General features: G+C 29.4%; 1 protein-coding gene across 3 annotated transcripts in view; it reads left to right on the forward strand.

Annotated features, from left to right (window-relative positions):
* Nucleotides 1-13,177, forward strand: part of LOC117169053 (sushi, von Willebrand factor type A, EGF and pentraxin domain-containing protein 1-like) — a 98,202-nt gene extending 85,025 nt beyond the window's left edge. For 2 of the 3 annotated variants that reach the window (XM_033355155.1, XM_033355171.1), the window contains 15 exons: nucleotides 723-822; nucleotides 1,126-1,342; nucleotides 1,957-2,114; nucleotides 2,242-2,330; nucleotides 2,404-2,513; nucleotides 5,475-5,647; nucleotides 5,738-5,952; nucleotides 6,110-6,317; nucleotides 7,126-7,299; nucleotides 7,497-7,588; nucleotides 7,683-7,819; nucleotides 11,315-12,155; nucleotides 12,228-12,396; nucleotides 12,540-12,728; nucleotides 12,972-13,177. In XM_033355155.1, the coding sequence (XP_033211046.1) occupies nucleotides 723-822; nucleotides 1,126-1,342; nucleotides 1,957-2,114; nucleotides 2,242-2,330; nucleotides 2,404-2,513; nucleotides 5,475-5,647; nucleotides 5,738-5,952; nucleotides 6,110-6,317; nucleotides 7,126-7,299; nucleotides 7,497-7,588; nucleotides 7,683-7,819; nucleotides 11,315-12,155; nucleotides 12,228-12,396; nucleotides 12,540-12,728; nucleotides 12,972-13,141 (3,042 nt within the window). In that variant the 3' untranslated portion in view covers nucleotides 13,142-13,177. The remainder of the gene's footprint in view (nucleotides 1-722; nucleotides 823-1,125; nucleotides 1,343-1,956; nucleotides 2,115-2,241; nucleotides 2,331-2,403; nucleotides 2,514-5,474; nucleotides 5,648-5,737; nucleotides 5,953-6,109; nucleotides 6,318-7,125; nucleotides 7,300-7,496; nucleotides 7,589-7,682; nucleotides 7,820-11,314; nucleotides 12,156-12,227; nucleotides 12,397-12,539; nucleotides 12,729-12,971) is intronic. The other variant, XM_033355164.1, reaches the window with a different exon arrangement.
* Nucleotides 13,178-15,612: the final 2,435 nt, after the last annotated feature.

Genomic DNA, 15,612 nt, shown 5'->3' on the forward strand with positions numbered 1-15,612 from the left:
TCTAGTCGGGAGTGGTGCTGACTGAAAACAGATGATTTGGAGCGATTCGCGCGCCATCTGTTGGTCATTCTAAGGACTTATTGAACTACCCTCGTATTTACGGGTTAACTGCTTTTGATTTCAAATTAAATTTTTTTGTCTGAAACATCTGAAACATCATTTTTTGATAGAAAATTCGTCCTTTTTGATTAAAAAATCAACAACCTGATAAAATATTAGTCTTCTTGGATTAAAAATTAAACTGTTTGGTTGAAAATAAAACAAGTATTTTCGTGTTATTGAATTTAAAGTTCATCTTTTTTTGTAGAAAAGTTATTGGTTGAAATGTCATACATCTCGATTGAAAAGTCAACTTTCTTCTAAAAAAAATAGTTTTTTTTTTTTAATTGAAATTTTGACCATGTGGTTAAAAATTCAATTCGTCTTCGAAAATATAAATTTTAACAATATGGTTAAAATGTCGTCTTTTCTGCTTTAAAGTCCATCTACTTAATTTTCAATGTAATTGTTTTGCCTAAAATGGAAAAGTTTTAAAAAAAAGCGTATAGTATTTTTTGAACAGCCCCTTAAACTTTACTCCCTAGGCGCTATTTAATATTCACAAATAACTTTTATATAGCGGCAATGTAACTTTAATGTAAGAATTACATCACGGTAATATTAAAACTATATAAATGTCATGGAACATTTATTTAATCGATATTCTTGTTTTGTTTTTTTAGCACTATGTTGACGAATGTACAGAAAATCCTTGTAAAAATGGAGGGAGTTGCAAAAGTACAGAATCAGATTTCATTTGCATTTGTAAAGAGGGTTATGAAGGTGGGTTAAGATGTTTAAATTCATTACGTTTTGTAAAGAAAAGTTTCTTATTGGCATTAGGGTTTAGATTTTTTAAAAAATCGATTTTCAAACAAAAATTTTTAATAGAACAAAAAAGAAAAGTGATAGATTCCAATGCCAATTAAAAACAACTTCTTTACAATGATGATACTTTGGTCAATTAAAAAAGATATCTTACGAAGAACCAGCAAAGATGCTATTTAGCTTCATTACGTTTGTTTGAATTTATTTACGACATTTATTTAAATTTCTTGCTGTATTTTTGTGTGTGGAGATTTGCAGGTGAATTTTGCGAGATAAAATCATCAAATTATTGTGACCCTTCACCTTGTGAGGAAGGCTCATCGTGTATCGCTATAAACGGCACATGGCACTGTTTGTGCAAACAGGGCTTCCTGGGTCGGTATTGCAATTTACTGCCTTGTGATTGGATTCCATGCCACCCTAATTCAATTTGCGTTAATATTCAACAGCCTCAAGTTACTACAATAAGTTACAGGCACGTGAACTTAATTTACTTATTTATAAATCAGAGTGAAATTTTAAATAACACTTTTTGTATAAAAATTACGTAACAGTTATGTAACAACAGTACATGCATTTCATAACAGTTTTAGAACTTCAAATTCATTTTCAACAAATTATGTAACAATTACGTAACACATGTCCCATTTATATAAAATATATATAACATATGTAACAATGATGTAACATATAAGTAACATATATGAAATCTATATGTATCGTATGCGAAACATGAAATATTTATGCAACATTGTAACATATGTGTAATACTTATTGAACACATGTAAGATTTATGTCGCATTTGGGTAGGATATATGTGACATTTATGTAACGATTATGTAACACATTAGTAGCAATTGTGCAACGTATTTGTAAAATAAATGAAACATTTATGTAATGATTATGTAACATATATGTATCATATATGTAGCAATTATGTAACGTGAATGTAATCTAAATGTAACATACATGTAAAGTTTGTGTAACATATATGCTAAATTTAGGTAACAATTATGTGACATATGTAACAATTATGTAACGTATACGCAACATGTATGTAACAATTACGTAATAGTTATATTTTTGCAGATGTGAATGTCCTGATGGTTACACAGGGAAAGATTGCACAACAAGAATAGATTACTGCAAAAATTTACCATGCAAAAATGGTGGAACTTGCGTAAATGGTCTTTTGAATTTTTCTTGCAAGTGTCTCCAAACTTTTACAGGACTTTATTGTGAAACTGGTAAATGAAAATAATTTTTTAAAATATTTGTATTGTATGAAACTCAAGTCAAAGATAAAGATCTGCCAATTTATATAAAAATTATAAGGTTAGAATTTATGAATAACAAAACACTATCTTTTTGCAGAATTGTCTTCAAATTATATAATGCACTTTAAAAAATCAGGAACTACGGATTATGTGAAAATGACGAGTTCAGAGAAAGATATTTTAGAGGTGGAATACATTTTTAATTTATATTCATATTTTTGTGGACATCGTTAATATAATTCTTAATATCAATTTTCAGTTAAGTGTTTGTCTTTGGCTGCAGTCTTTGGACAAATTCAATTATGGAACAGTTTTGTCCTATGCAAATCAAATTCATGACAATGCTTTTACCCTTACTGATTATAATGGGTACGTAATTATAATTGTAAGGTTATAGTTATAAACTAGTTACTAAGTCGAAGTGTTTTTAGCTTTCATTTGATAAACGCCTAAAATAAAAAAGTAAAACATACAAAAATGTATTTGCAACCATAAAAGCTGATTTTTTAACAAAAAAATTACATTTTCAACAAACAAACATTTATTTTAGACCAAATAGTTGCATTTACATTAAATAGATTTACTTCCAAGCAGGTAGAGACGAACTTTTAACCATATAGTTAACATTTCGATTGCAACAGACGAATTTTCAATCAAATTTTCGAATTTTCAAGTTAAAAAAAACGAACTTTTGAAGATAGTTGACAGTTTTCAATTATAAAAAGGAATAATTTTGAATCCAAAAAATATTAATTTCAAGTCCAAAAAGATGATTTTCCAAAAAAATCAATTGAATTTTTGAAAAAAGGAGATGACTTTTTAAAAAATTAGTTAAATGTCTACCAAAAAAACAATTAAATTCTTAACGAAATAAATTACTTTTTTCACAAAATAGTTGATTTTTCGACCTACTAAGATGAATTTTCAACTAAATCATCAAATTGGTAAACAAAATATAATAGCTGATATTTCAACAACAAAAAATGAATTCTCAATAAGTTCAACTTTAAATAAATAAGTTAAATTTCCAATAAAAACGACTATTCTGGACGAAAAATTCAATAGTTGATAGTTCAATTAAAAAAGATAAACAAATTTTAAACAAACACAGTCAACACGAAAATACGAATTTTCATATAAAAACTTAATTTTTATCTAAATAGATGAATATTCTACAAAAATAATAGAATTTTACCCTGAACAAGAAGAATTTTTAACAAAGCAGTTGAAATTTAAATCAAATATTTCAATTTTTAACTAAAAATGATACAATTTTCAATCAAAAATGGAATACTTAAATCTGCAGTTAATAAAATTTATTTCCAACAACAAAAAATGAATTTTCAACCAAAGAGATGGATCTGCAACTAATAAAATAAGTGGTTAACAATAAAGTATAAGTTTTAACCAATCAGTTAAATTTTCGTTCAGGAGGTTGTATTTTGTCACTAAAAAAACAATTCTACATCAAATTACATACATTTTCAACCAATGATGGAATGGTAAAATTTGCAGTTCATAACATTGATTTTCAACAAACAAATAAAAAAACGAATTTTCTACAAAATAGTTTAAGTTTCAAACAAGCAGATGATTTCTCAACTAATAAAATGATATTTAACAAAGGAGTTCAACTTTCAACTAAGTATAATTGAATTTTCAGTAAAGAAAATTAATTTAAAAGAAAAAAATTATTTTACAAGTACTGTGAAAATCTTCAATAGTCCTCCCCTCCATAGCCTTTCCGAGAATTGACGCCGCGCTGCATGTAGGTGTAACAGGGGCTGCGCGGAGTGCGCGAGATCTGTGGTTGTCAATCAGGCGAGCACTCAGCCGTGAACAAAAAAAACGGATCAGGCTATAATGAGTTAGTTGTCACCCACCATCAGCCCCAACATCGGCGCTATAGAAGAGTTTCACTGTAAATACATATATTTTCATACAAAGTGTTCAATTTTTAACAAAAAACTAACAATTTTCAATCAATAATGAAATAGTTAAATTTGTAGTAAAAAAAAATAATTTTCAACCAAAAAGATGGATCTTGAACTAATAAGTTCAACTTTCAACCTAGTAGTAAAATTATTTTCCATCAAGAAGGTTTGATTTTTTCACAAAAAAGAGGAACTGATGAGAAAATTATTAATTATAACAGAATTATTGGTTTTTATTAATTTAGTTCACATTTCGACCAAAAAATTAGTATTGTATCCTTAAAAAAAGGTAAATAAGTATTTAAAACCTTTCCCTTCCATACTTTCCCTCTTCTACCCCCCCCCCCCCCCCTATATTCCCCTCCACCCATTGACAAAAGTAGGACAGAAGGACAGACGGTCACCTGAAAAAACTGTAGGGATTTCTGGCTGGGGCAACGAAACCCTAAAAGCGAGAAGAAGGGGAAGTTTTTTAAAAACAGGAGAAAAAAAGGATTTCTTTAAAAAAAGAGGCGAATAAGGGAAAGAGTGTGAACTAAGTACAGTAGAAGTCCGCTAACTTGCCGCCTGATAAGTGAACATTCTCCTTAAAACGCCATCACACGTATAGCACGCACACTAATCGTGGTTCTTCCTCTACCTGCGCTATTTTGCTAATGATTTGCGCCCATGATTTACGCACGCGTACACCTAATATCGTGCTACTAGAGGGGGCATCCGATAAGTCCGCAATTCCTGGAATTTTCCGCCCCTACAGCCCGGAAGTTGAAAAATTATCGGACAAATACTGTACAGTGAAAATCTACAATAGCCCTTCCTTCTATAGCCTTTCAGAGCATGGACGCCGCACCGCATATAGGTGTAACAGGTGCTGCGCGGGGTGCGCGGGATCTGCGGCTGTCACTCAGGCGAGCAATCAGGCGTGAATAAATAAAATCGAAGCAGGCTATAATGAGTTAGTTGCCACCCACCGTCAGCTCCGAAATCGGGACTATAGAAGAATTTCACTGTATTTAGATGCTGTGCTTGTAAAATAAAAGCACTAATTTAAATTTTTTCGAACATTTCAAATAAATTATTAAACCATAATTACAAATATATTTTCCATCTGTGATATCACATTCTCCGTTACCCTTTCCCCATTTTTAGATTATAAATCGTTACACAACCTGATACCCCCCCCCCCTCCATGGCAATGTGACGCGTTTTAGAACAGCACCTATTATGTAATTGTAACATAACTGTTATTTAACTATTACGTAACTATTATATAACTGTTATGTCTAGCTATTACATAAATTCTATGTAGCTATTATGTAACTGTTACATTACTTACATATAACTACTAAAATAGCACAAGATCAAAAAATGAAAATATATCCTAATTTTTTTAAAGATTTGTTCTGTATATCAATGGTGAAAAGACCATCACCGATATCACAGCAAACGATGGTTATTGGCACTTTTTGTGTGTCACGTGGGAGAGCCAATTTGGCACATGGAACGTTTACGTTGATGGAAGTCTCAAAGATAATGGCACCTTACTGTCAAATAGAACTGCAATTAAAGGTTCTAAAATATTGTTTAACCTTTTCTTATATAGTTAATAATAATTGATAAAAATAGCTAATAATGAATTAAAAATATTTTGGTGATCAGGCAATGGAATATTAATAGTGGGTCAGGAACAGGACAAATTCGGCGGAGATTTTTCTGAATCAGAATCTTTTATTGGAAAAATAACTTTATTAAATATTTGGAATTCGGTTTTGGATAGTAAGACTATCCAGACTTTTAGCTCTCTCTGTGAAAACTATTTTGGATCTTTATTCGCCTGGGTTCAAATGCAGGAGAACGTTCATGGCAATATCGAGGTATTAAATAAATTATCATTAAAGTGATACAAAATTAATTATTATTAATTACTTTAAGCATATAATTGACTTATAAATAAACTTTCTGTAATAAACTATTTTAACTTGTTAAATTACATTGTACTTAATAATATTTATTTAATATTATTTTTTTCAGATTCTAGAAAGTCCATTTTGCCAGGGTTGTCCTTCATTAAATGTCCCATTTCGAGGAAATTTGAGCCTGAGTAAAGATAGATTGGAAGCGACTTACACCTGTGATGTTGGTTACCTTGTAAAAATTGGACGAATTGAGCAAAAAAGTTTAAAAAGAAAATGCCTTTTGCAGGGTCAATGGGAGGGACATTACACACCGACTTGTAGGAGTGAGTTTTTATTTAGTTTTTAACTAAACTTTTATTTCAGTTATTAGGTTTCGTAGCCCGGAACAGAAACACTTATGTTTTCAGTCCAGGGAGGGGAAGTAAAGTGAAATGATGGGAGAAGTGGGGGAAATGAGGGGAAATTACGGGAGAATAAATAGGGACAAGTATGGGAGAAGTAGAGGAATGTAGGGGAAATTATGGGAGAAGAAGTAGGTTAAGTGAGGAGGAAAGAGGTGATAATGAGTAGGAGAAGTGATTGGAAATAAGGGGAGGGAAGTGGAGGAAGTGGGGCGAAATGAGGGGTGAATGAAAGTAGCGGAAGTACGTGAAATGGTGGGAAATGAGGAAAGGGGGAGTATGAGAAGTGATAAGAAGGGAACCAAGGGAAGTGAGGGAATTGGAGATTATGGCGGTACGTAGGGGAAGTAATGGGAGGGGAAATGAGGGTAGCGGGCGTATAAGAAGTGATGAGAAGGGAACAATTGCAATTAAGGGATGTGGAGGAATGATGGTAACGTAAATGGAAGAAATGAGGGGAAATGAGTGGAGGAGTGTAGGAAGTGATGTTTGGGGAACTAGGGTAAGTGAGTGGTAAAAAGCGTTTAATTGTCCAAAGTAAATCTCAACTGTCACTGCTCCCGATTAGACCGTCGCCATTTTATTTCGCTGCTCCCATAATGCACCTGCGCTCTTCTGAAAATTGCTTCAGACACCTATTCTTAATATCCCTATTATAGCTATACTTATTAGGGGTTTGACTATACGATATCCCTGGTTAAATTTTAAATTAAAATTAAATTTTACTTAGGGGTGAAATGTGGATTTCCTGGATATTTTCCAAGAGGTTTTATAAAGGGAAGATCGTACTTCTTTGGAGATGAAATCCACTACTTTTGTAACGAGGGTTACGAGTTGAGAGGACATCTTCATAGAATTTGTAATTCCGATGGAAAATGGAGTAGTCAACAGCCATTCTGCATTGGTATTAACAAAAATAATTAATGACTAAATTAATTAAAATTAATTAAGTAACAATAATGTTGGGACATATCGACATTTTAGGCTGTAATAATCTTAAGCCTGATACATTAAATAATACTTTATAATTTAAAGGTCATTGCAAACCTAAAGAAACTACCAAAAATAATTAATTAATTAATAAGACAACATTTTTAACAGGAGTAACGTGTAAAAATCTATTGGCTCCAGAACATGGAGATATTGAATATATAATCGAAGAACATGAAAGGGACGATACCACAGTTCTCCAGGTATTTTCTTCAATATTCCGTTTTTAACATGAATATAAAAAATACAAAATAAAAGATGAAAGCTATACAAATTATCAGTGATTTATATTTTTAGGTGGGACAGCAATTGGAATTTAAATGCGATTCTGGATTTCGGTTGGTTGGTGAAAAGATTCTAACTTGTTTGGATTATGGTGTCTGGGACCATGATATTCCCATATGCAGTGCATTTGGTTGTTCCTCTCCACAAATGTACGACATTTTAAATGCAAGAAAATCATATCGATGCTAATTTAATTATGCATAAAATTTGATATAGCTGTTACATTCATGTTACATAAATCTTATATAATATTTACATCCATGATACGTAAATATTATTACAATTATATTACAATATTATTAATTATATTACAATTATATAACTATTAGACAAATTTTACGTAAATTTTACATAGCTGACACATACATGTTGCGTTAAAGATATATAACTGTTATATAAATGTTATGCGAATATTACATTATGAAGAATTTATATTGAATTAATGTTACATTATATAAGATTTATATTAAATTAATTTTAGTCATATTTTATCCGTTAGAAAAAGGTAAGAAAATTCCCAGGGGCGCCATGCCGCAAGGGGTAGCCCAAAGTGAGGGGAAATAAAAAAGCGAGGCTAAAAATAACCTTCGGAAATCAATAATTCTTGACCGATTTTGGATTTTTGTAGAAAAATTCTATATTTTAAAAATTTATTTGCTTTAAAGGTCATACAAATACAATTTTCCTGTGATTCTTGAAAAAATACCAAAAGATTATTGATGATTTCACGTATGACAAATTAAAATTTCATCTACAAAATTAATAGTCAGACAAAAAAGATGAATTTTGAAGTAAACGTGTAATGCGTAATTGATATTTCAAGAAAACTAAAAAATATTAATTTTTCACGAAAGGAGATATTTTTATAAAGAATAGTTTTATTTTTTAACTCGGAAATATGGATTTTCAACTAAAAAGTTATTTTTACACGAAATAGTTAAATTTTGAACCAAGTTGACGAATTTTTGTACCAAGCCGATGCTTAGTAAAAAAAAAGAGATAAAGTTTAAGATAAAATGATAGGTTTTAAATGAAAAATTGATTTAGAACCAAATAGTGCAGATTTTAACCAATTAGTTGAACTTTTAACCAAATGGATGAATCCAGGTCGAAAAATATAATATTTGATATTTATACTAAAAAGATATTTATTTAAAAAAGGGTGGAATTTAGTAAATCCTAATCCAAACAAAATAAATTTTCAACCAAACAGTTGCTCTCTTAAATGAATAAGATCAAATTTCTACCAAAAGAGATGAATTTTTAAAAATATTGAAAATAAACTCAAATAGGTCCTAAAATTATATATTATCAATGAATATTATCATTTCAAAATTTCCGAGTAATCTTAAGAGGAGTTTTTTATTTTCTTGACACCTTTGGAAATTCTTAAAAAGCTATGAAATTTTTGTTCGAAACCTTCAAAAATCCACATATTGTTTTCCTCTTTTTTCAAAGCTTCTAAATCTTACAAATATATATTTTAAAATGATTCGAATTTTTCTAAAATTGTTTTTAAGTTCTACAAAATAAAAATAAAAAAATGGTTTTAAACCCTTCCTGCTTCTTTTTTGACAATTCTGGGTATCTTTTGAAATGATTAAAAATCTTTTTAAATATTTTGTTAAAATTAATCTTTCATACAAAAAATCATGCAAAATTTTTCTAAAAATCTTAAAAATTTTTTTTATTGTCTGGGTACCTTTCAAAATTCTTAAAAAGTTTATACTTTCCTTTTAAAATCTTCAAAAATCTACATATTGTTTAAAATTTTTTGAAATCTTTTAAAGATCTCTCAACTTTCTAAATATATTTTAAAATGATTTCAATTTTTCATAAAGTTATTTGAAAATTCTGCAAAATAAAACAAAATTGATTTGAAATCTTCGAAATACTTTTTTCAAAATGTTAGAAATCTTTGTACATGTTGAAAATCGTTTCAAATAGTCACTTGAAATTAATTTTTCCAAATTAAAAATTATTAAAAATTTGTCCTGTAATTTTAAGAGCAATTTTTTTTGTCAAACCTTTTAAAATTCTTAAAAAGCTTCAAAATTTTATTTCAAAATCTTCAAAAATCTACATTTTACTTTAACTTAAAAATTTTTTCAAGTTTAAAAAAAAAGTTGAATCTCTAATACTTCTAAATAGCCATATTTTAAAATCATTGGAATTTTTCGAAAATTGTTATAACCTTTTAAATTAAAAAAAATAGCCCTCAATTCAAACAGATTTGGGTTGACAGTTTTAGAGATCATTTGAAATTTCATTTTTCAAAATAAAAAATAATTTGAAATTTACACAGAAACCGTAAGGAAGTTTTAAATTATTTTGAATTTTCCTGAAATCTTTACCAGATTTAAATTATTTTCGAATCTTTCACGAAAATTTACAACTTCTGAATATCTCAGAAAATAACGCAAAGTTTGTTTAGAATTTGTTTAAATCCGTTAAAAAACGATTGTCCACGAGAGACGCTGCGGAGGGAAAGTCTAGCCAAAGTCCACGTGGACAAGGGTAGTCCAATTTTTTTTTAATTTCCATACATATCACCTTCAAATTCGTTCAAATCTACAAAAAAAATTAATACTTGAAAAAAATGCTATTTAGAGATACGACAAGCCCCATGAAGTTTAAACGTATTTCCCACAACAAAAAAATGCGTTCTAGTAAATTTAACTCAGAATCGACAAAATTAGGTATAGAATTGATTCTGCAAATATCGCTTAGTAATTAGCCATAGAATACAAATCTAAGTTTATTACTTCTTGATTTCCACACCCATAAGTCTGTTTTGTAGTGTTAAAAAAACCCATAAGTGAAAAATTGGGGTTTGCCAGTTTTTTAAGCTAATTAGTTTTTTTCAGGTTTCTTTAAGAAAAAATTGTTTCTAATACGTTAAATATTATTTTATAATGACAGTTAGATGTTTAAATAACTTGTGTAAACAATGCATTATTGTTGATGGACATGTTCTCTTAGAATAAAGTTAGAAAGTCGCGGTTTTTTCTGAATTTTTTAACTGAGTTTCACCTTTTCGGTTAAAGCGAGGCAATAATAAATGAAATATAGAAGAAATAATTATTTTACAATATATTAATTATAATAAGTTTTTTTTTTAAATTCTCCAGTTTTGGTCCAATTATAAATTTCATAATTCTTTAAACAATTTTATATTTTAATATTATCATCTTTGAATAATGTTAAAAAATTGCGGGGTTTTCTGAAATTTTCAGCTTTTTATTGACTTTTTAGACAAAAAGTGGAAAATTTTAGAAAAAACTCCCCCTTTCTAGCATTATTGTAAGTCTAAGGGGACATTATTAGCAATAGATGTTGTTAAACAATTCTTTCTGTTATGTTTAATTGATTATTGCCCCGCTCTTACTGGGAAGCTGAAAATCAGTCGATTTTTTCTTTTGGCTTATATTTTCATAAAATATTAAATAAGTCTGCGTGGACAGAGGTGACCGCGGAAGAGGGGGGGGGGGGGTGTGTAAAAGTTCACATTTATCAAACATAGGGGGGGGGGTATCAAAAAATTGTTCACGTGACACATGGGCAGCACCAGAACAGATTTATTTCTTAATATTACATTTAAAATTTTTGTTCATTTGATAATATCCTAATTTAAAACTTTTCAGGATAGATAATGGATACATTTCAACAAAATTTTCCGCTTCTAATGAAAATCAAACTGAAGAAAATACACCTGCCTATTTTTCTGGAGATATCGTAGAATTTTCCTGTAATCCTGGATTTAAATTCCAAGTCAACCAGAATCTTCTAGGAGAATTTAGACTTCAATGTTCCAGCACAGGTTTTTGGACAGGATTTGTTCCAGATTGCGTCCCCCTACAATGCCCCTGGCCGAAATTACTTCAAAATGGAAAAATACTTCTCCATTTAGAAAATAAAACCATTATAGAAATTCCAGAAAAAAATGCCTCAAACTCGTCTTTAAATTCAACTGAAATTAATATAATTAATAAAGAGAATGGATTATTTACACCTGGAACTAAAATCTCTTTAAATTGTGAAAAGGGGTACAAGAATGTTGGGGAGAGTTTCAGAATTTGCACTTTAAACGAAACTTGGACAAACGATGGTTCCTTTTGTGAAATTCGAAACTGTTCTTTAGAAAATCACCCAATTGTAAATTTATTAAATAATTTTGGAAAAGAATTTAAATTAGAATCAGATTTAGAAATCGATGAATGGAAAATGGGAAGAAAGTTGAAAGGAAGTTTAGGCAATTTTGATTTATTTTTTGACGGGAGTCTTTCTGGGGATAAAGCGATTTTTGTCTGTCGAAATATGACTGTTTTTAGGGCAAGAGATTCTGGAATTTTGGAAATGAGATGGAAATGTGAAGATGGGAGGTGGGAATTTGAAAGTGGAGATATTGAAGAAAATGGGGCAAAAATGTTATTTGGGGAAAGTGGGAAAAATATTTGTGAGTCGATAATATGTTTTCGACCAAATGTAAGTTTAGACATTTATATTTCAATAATTTCAGTTTGTTTGATTTATTTTGTGAATAAATAAATTTTGCAGATTTCAAACAATGGTTACATTGTTAATGAAAATCCGGAGGATTTAGAAAAAACTTTTGATGTTGATGACATTATAAATTTCAAGTGTCGTCAAGGCTACTTTCTTAAAGGCTCTGAAACCTCTAGATGTCTTTCTAATGGTTCTTGGTCGGAAATTCCAGTTTGCCAATGTAAGATTGAATAAAGAAAATTTTCAGATTTATTTTTATAAAAATATTGTTTACAAGAATGATTTTCTAGTTTTCTATTAATAGATTATTTAAATTAAACCTTTTTAAATGGTAGACGAATTTATTAAAAATAATTGTTTCAGCTATTGTCTGTGGAAAACCAATATTACCACCCCATACAGAAATTAAATATGAAAATTATACACCAGATGAATACGTTTTTGGAAATATGGTGACATATCAATGCGTTCCTGGATATCGAACTTTTGGGCAAGTTTCTGTAAGATGTTTGGCAAATGGAAAATGGTCCAAAATGCACGGAAAATGTTCCAGTAAGTAACATACCAGTTACATAGTCGGTATATAACTGTTACGCAACCGTAACATAGCCTTAACATCACTGTTACTTAGCCATAACATACCTGTTACATATTCATAACATAGATGTTATATTGCCGTAACATAACTGTTACATAGTCTTAACATAAGTGATACATAATCATAACATAATGGTAATATAACCACAAAATAACTGTTAAGTAACATTGCAATCATCAAAATTATTCTCTTTTCAGAAATTTCTTGTGGAAAACCCGAAATTCCATCAGGAATTTCAATCCATGGAAGTTCCTACCTTTTTGAAGACCAATTAATTTACGCTTGTCCGGGGGGTACAAAAAGCGATTTGATTATTTGTCAAAGTGATGGAAAGTGGAGCGAGCCTCCCAAATGTGACATCAACTAATCAAAATGAAAATAAGACGAGAAAGTTTGACGAAAATAATTACATATAGAAAAAAATGTGAAAAAATAAAATTTTTTAATAAAAAAAAGAAGTAAGTTTCATTTAAAACATTTTCGTTATTTTTCATCTATTTTCTACATTACAATTTAGGATATTCAAATGAGATAAAAATCAAACTTAAAACTCTTTTTAACGTCCAATAATCAAGCTGATTTGAAGAATTCCTAAAAATAACATCAAGAATCTAACGACCAAATTTGGACAACCACCACAAATTGTTCCCATTGCAATCTAAAAAAAGGAACATCTGCACCTTCTCCCTTCCCCCTAAAAAAGAAGAAAAGAAAATCATTCGTTCTTAATTTGGGCAAAAATAAAAAGGAGGAAAGAAAAATGAGAAGAAATCCAACCAAATCCCCGCCCTGCTCTTTTTTACTTATTTATTTATTTTATTTTATATTCTACATACAATATTTAGAGGTTCAAAAAGTTTCATGAAGTTAAACACGTATTTCCCACAAAAAAATAAGTTTTCGTAAATTACAAATTAACATAAACTTTTTAAATTTGGGAGATAAAGTGGGAAAAATGCATTTTTGGCGCTAATTATATTTTTTGCGGGTTTTTAAATACTGATTGTTTTTCAGGCATAAAGTATTTTTTTTTTTTTTTTTGATAATTAGAGATTGATTTAAGTTGATTACATCATTTATTATTTTTTATAGCAATGTTTTTATAGTATTGTTAGAAGTCAAGGTTTTTTGCGAATTTTTCCACTCTTGAGTTAAAGCAAGGGAATAAATGATTAAATTTAAGAGAAATAATTGTTTGAATAAATTATAATTTTTTATGACTATCTTCTCATATATTAATGCTAGGTAGTTAAGTATTTTTCTGGCATTTTTAAGTTTTTTGCACTTTTTACTCAGTGAGATAATAATAATTAATGCAAGGTAACAAACATAATTGTTTGAATAATTAATTATCGCTTATAACCATCTTCTCTTAGGATAATGTTAGAAGATTGCGAATTTTTCTGTAATTTTCAGCTTTTCTTTGATTTTTCAATTAGGAAAATATAATAAATATGAATAATAATTTGAGCTAAAGCTAAAGCAAAGGTAAAAATATCAGAAAAAAACACAACTTCCTAGCAATTATCTGAGAAATCTATCTGGCATTTATGCATGAGAAGCTAGTTATAAACATTAATACTTTGTTCGAACTAATATTTTTGCAAATTGCGTAAACTATTACCTCACTCTGATTGAAAAGTGGACAAAATTTTAAACATTTCTGAAAAATCTGCAATTTACTAGCATTATTTAAAGGTAATATTATTAAAAATAATAATAAATCGTTAAAATAATTATGTTTGTAAACTTGAATGAACGTGAGTTTGTAAACTTACGCTAACTGAATTGATTATTTAATTGATGATAAGTTAAAAAATCCGGAAATTATTGTTATTATAAACCATTTTTGTTTAAAACCCCCCAAACAAAATTTAATTAGCGTAAAAAACTGAAAAAATGTTGACAATACCGATTAAAATGAATAAAAACGTTTTTTTTTCTTGAGAGAAAAACATTATAAAATTCATGGGTCTTGTGGGAATATTGCAAAAAATTGCCTAACTTTTTCAGGTTTTTTCCTATCTCCAATTTTTTCCAGGTATAAATTTTCATAGAAATTCAAATATTTCGCATTTTTTTAACAATCGACTTGGAATATGTATAGTATATACAGTTTCGCGAGTTGATTATAAATATTCTTTTATTTTTTTATTTTCTAGGGATTTAATTAAAATGTTTAAGGGGCTACTACACAAATAAAGACCTTTTTTTCAACAATTATTTGTTGGTAGTAGACTTTATTACATAAAGTGGGTTTCTCGGCATATTATAATGCATGTTTTTAAACGTGAAAAAATTTTTTTTAATTTTTGCATGACTTCCCGCGGAGATACGCCACCCCGAAAAAAATCGATTTTCATACGGCGACCACGATAACTCCACTTTGGCTTATCTGAAATACAAAATACAACAAGATTTTTAAAAAGCATATGCGTGGGTATCGGATGAACCTCAATTATTTAAAAATATTTAAAAATGAATTAATGGTAGAAGTTCTTGTGTTTTTGTCCGTTTTTCGCAACGTAAATTGTTTTAAAAAGTTGTTAAATGTTAATGAAAAATTATGATCGAGGGTCGTACGATAGCGATACACTTTATCAAAATTTCCTCCAAGTTTGAGACAAGTCGGCCCAGTAGATCGGCCGGAATCGTGGCCGCCAGCTTAAAAAACACTGTTTCGAGAAAAACGCGTTCAAAATGTAACCCTTTGAAGTACAGCGTATAACATATGATGATTATTATTATTATTACACCATTAAGCCATTTCCCTTTCGGGGTAGGCGTGACTCACTCGGCAGGGGAAAGGAGTAGTGTGTGGAAGGGATAGAGATTTTT

Source organism: Belonocnema kinseyi, chromosome 1 (genome assembly GCF_010883055.1).
Source record: "Belonocnema kinseyi isolate 2016_QV_RU_SX_M_011 chromosome 1, B_treatae_v1, whole genome shotgun sequence".
Classification (NCBI taxonomy): domain Eukaryota; kingdom Metazoa; phylum Arthropoda; class Insecta; order Hymenoptera; family Cynipidae; genus Belonocnema; species Belonocnema kinseyi.